This window comes from Sprattus sprattus (genome assembly GCF_963457725.1).
Source record: "Sprattus sprattus genome assembly, chromosome: 9".
In the NCBI taxonomy this organism is placed as follows: domain Eukaryota; kingdom Metazoa; phylum Chordata; class Actinopteri; order Clupeiformes; family Clupeidae; genus Sprattus; species Sprattus sprattus.
Genome location: NC_137928.1, coordinates 9,131,089 through 9,133,974, shown reverse-complemented (window position 1 = coordinate 9,133,974; position 2,886 = coordinate 9,131,089). Strand labels below are relative to the sequence as shown.

The following is a 2,886-nucleotide window of genomic DNA, read 5'->3' as shown; positions in this document are numbered from 1 at the left end:
ACAAAGACGAGCCCTTATCATCCATAGATCAATTTAATGGGCCTGGCTATACGTGCGCTCACACACACACACACACACACACACACACACACACACACACACACACACACACACACACACACACACACACACACACACAGTGTCTCACTCACCCCCACCACTGGCTTCTCTCTCTCTCTGTATATGAGAATGTGTAACTCATATTGATTAACTATCCCCCAGCCCCTTCCCATCACACTGATATCTTAAAGACATAATGAGTTCTCTCTCTCCGCATCAGATCGAGAGAGAGAGACGCCCTCCCTCTGTAAATGCAAAACAGTAGTAAACACAGCAAACTGGGGGCAGCATTTGGGCTTATTTTATGATTTTATTTAATGCATGAGATTACAAAGAGGGTGTTTATGAATGCAGGATGAGGTTATTAGCTGTGGGGTTATGGCTGTTTATAGGCCTGTGGGCTCGTTTCTAATGTTATTTATTAAGAACCATCACTTCGGTTGATCCATCCTTCATCAGAGGAAGAAAAAAGAGAGAAACTAAAGGTCAAATGGGTGTTCACAGCTTGTGGTTTATTTCTCTCTCCCCTCCTCTCCTCTCTCTTTTCTTCTTTTTTTTTTGCTCTCTCTCTCTCTCTCTCTCTCTCTCTCTCTCTCTACTCTATGTGATATGATGACATCGCAGTCACATTCCAGAGAGTCGACGGCGGTCTGATGAGCAATGGAAGGTGAGAACTTTTCCTTTTTTTCCCTCTTCTTTACATCATTTCATTTTTTGTTTTAATCCAAAGGGGAGCCAAACACAGCTGTGAGTATTATCACTATGCCAATCAGCGTTTTTAACCTTCATGAGGTAAGGTTCCATTTTCCCCCCTCTCCCCTCCTTTTTTTTTGGAGCACATTCATATTCTGTCCATCATTCGAGTTAACCTCTGCAAAGCCGTTATCCGCTTGCCCGTATTGTTATCGCGGGGCTGGGAGGCAGAGCCTGGCTGCTAGCTGCCCTCCCCTCGCGTCGCCACCCTAACGTCCTTGGATCAGCAGCGCCATCAGCCCCAAGCATCATTTGTATGTCAAAGTCGACTCCATACCGTTCATATATGACAGATGCATCTACCGATAACCAATACGTGTTTGTGTGCTGTGCCTGTCTACACACACACACCAGACACACACACGCGCACACACACACACACACACACACACACACACACACACACACACACACTCACACACACACGCACACACACACACACACACACACACACTGACACACACAGACATCCATTGAAGCCACACGAAGACACACACATGTTCATGCGTTGATAGGCTCTCTCATAAATCTCCTTGAAAGAATTAGCAGAAACAATTTAAGCAGAGAGAGGTTTTATTTTATCATTTATCTTCGGCACGCGCCGTCCCTGAACACCCCCCCCCCCCTCTTACCCCCCCCACCCCCGGCCCCCCCTTGCCCCCCGGAGTGATAAATTTGCCTGTCACCTCATGCGGGCGGCGGGAATATGAGCATGTGTAATAATGTAAAAATAATTACCCTGGGGAGAGGAGGTGCGGAGGTGCTCCCCCCTCCTTTCTCTCTGTCTCTATCTCCCTCTCTCTCTCTCTCTCTCTCTGAAGCCCCCCTCAAAGCGGCTCTGTGCTCGGTTGGGGGCGCGGGGCTCTGAAGAGGGCCCTGATTTGAATGACACCAGTTACTGTCTCAGAATGCTGCCTGCACTAGAGGAACCTCCTGAGAGAGGAGAGAGGGGAGAGGAAAGAGGAGAGAGGAGGAGAGGAGAGAGGGGAGTGGAGAGGAGAGAGGAGGAGAGGAGAGAGGGGAGTGGAGAGGAGAGAGAGGAGAGAGGGGAGTGGAGAGAAAGGAGAGAGGGGAGGAAAGAGAGGAGAGAGGGGAGTGGAGAGGAGAGGAGAGAGGGGAGAGGAGAGAAAGGAGAGAGGGGAGGAAAGAGAGGAGAGAGGGGAGGAAAGAGGAGAGAGTGTAGAGGAGGAGAGGAGAGAGGGGAGAGGAGAGAAAGGAGAGAGGGGAGGAAAGAGAGGAGAGAGGGGAGTGGAGAGGAGAGAGAGGAGAGGAGAGAGAGGAGAGGAGACAGAGGAGAGGAGAGAGAGGAGAGGAGAGAGAGGAGAGGAGACAGAGGAGAGGAGACAGAGGAGAGGAGACACCTCTGCTGTACCTGCTCGTTCTGCTCTCACAGTCACACTGTTAGCCCTGATCACACCTGACTCCCTAAATCCACTCCACTTAGCTCTGGGGAAGTCCCCTCTGCTTCCAGTCAAGTTCTGGCCTATCTAGGTGTCTGTGTGTGTGTGTGTGTGTGTGTGTGTGTGTGTGTGTGTGTGTGTGTGTGTGTGTGTGTGTGTGTGTGTGTCTGTCTGTTTCAGGAAGAAAGAGAAAGCCAGAGAGCTAAAAAGAGAAAGAATGTGTGTGTGGCCTGAATGTGTGAGTGAGTGATCACACCCCCCCCCCCCCCTCCCCCCTTTTTCATTCATCTTTGTCCATGTTAAGACTTACATTATATAAACATTCACTCACATGGAGAGCCATTATCACTTCTTGATCATTTGTCATGTCTGCAGTCCAGCTCACGACTCAAACAAAAAACACCTTTAGCAATAGCTAAAGAAACATGTTTTGTCTAAAGCCCTTCCGCTCCAGTGCCAGGCCTTTGATCAGTACGTGTGTTGGCGCTGTTGATGGTCCAGATGTTGCTTCCCTCTCTGCCCATCTGCCCACTGGCTCTGGGCTCTGGGGCGGTGGCCGTCTGACGGAAGGGGGAAAATGTGTTCATTTGTTACCCGACATGTTTATTGCATTAATTAGACTATAGCAAATGAAGCCGCGTCTGTTCCCGGCCGCTCATTGGCCGCCGCCAAA

The 2,886-nt window shown here is 49.8% G+C and overlaps 1 protein-coding gene across 1 annotated transcript in view; it reads left to right on the top strand.

The window, feature by feature from the left end:
• robo2 (roundabout, axon guidance receptor, homolog 2) overlaps positions 1 to 2,886 on the top strand; it is a gene marked incomplete at both ends in the record, with an annotated part of 341,250 nt that overhangs the window by 286,731 nt on the left and 51,633 nt on the right. The window contains 1 exon segment of the mRNA XM_080844592.1: positions 685 to 727. Within this exon segment, the coding sequence (XP_080700718.1) occupies positions 685 to 727 (43 nt within the window).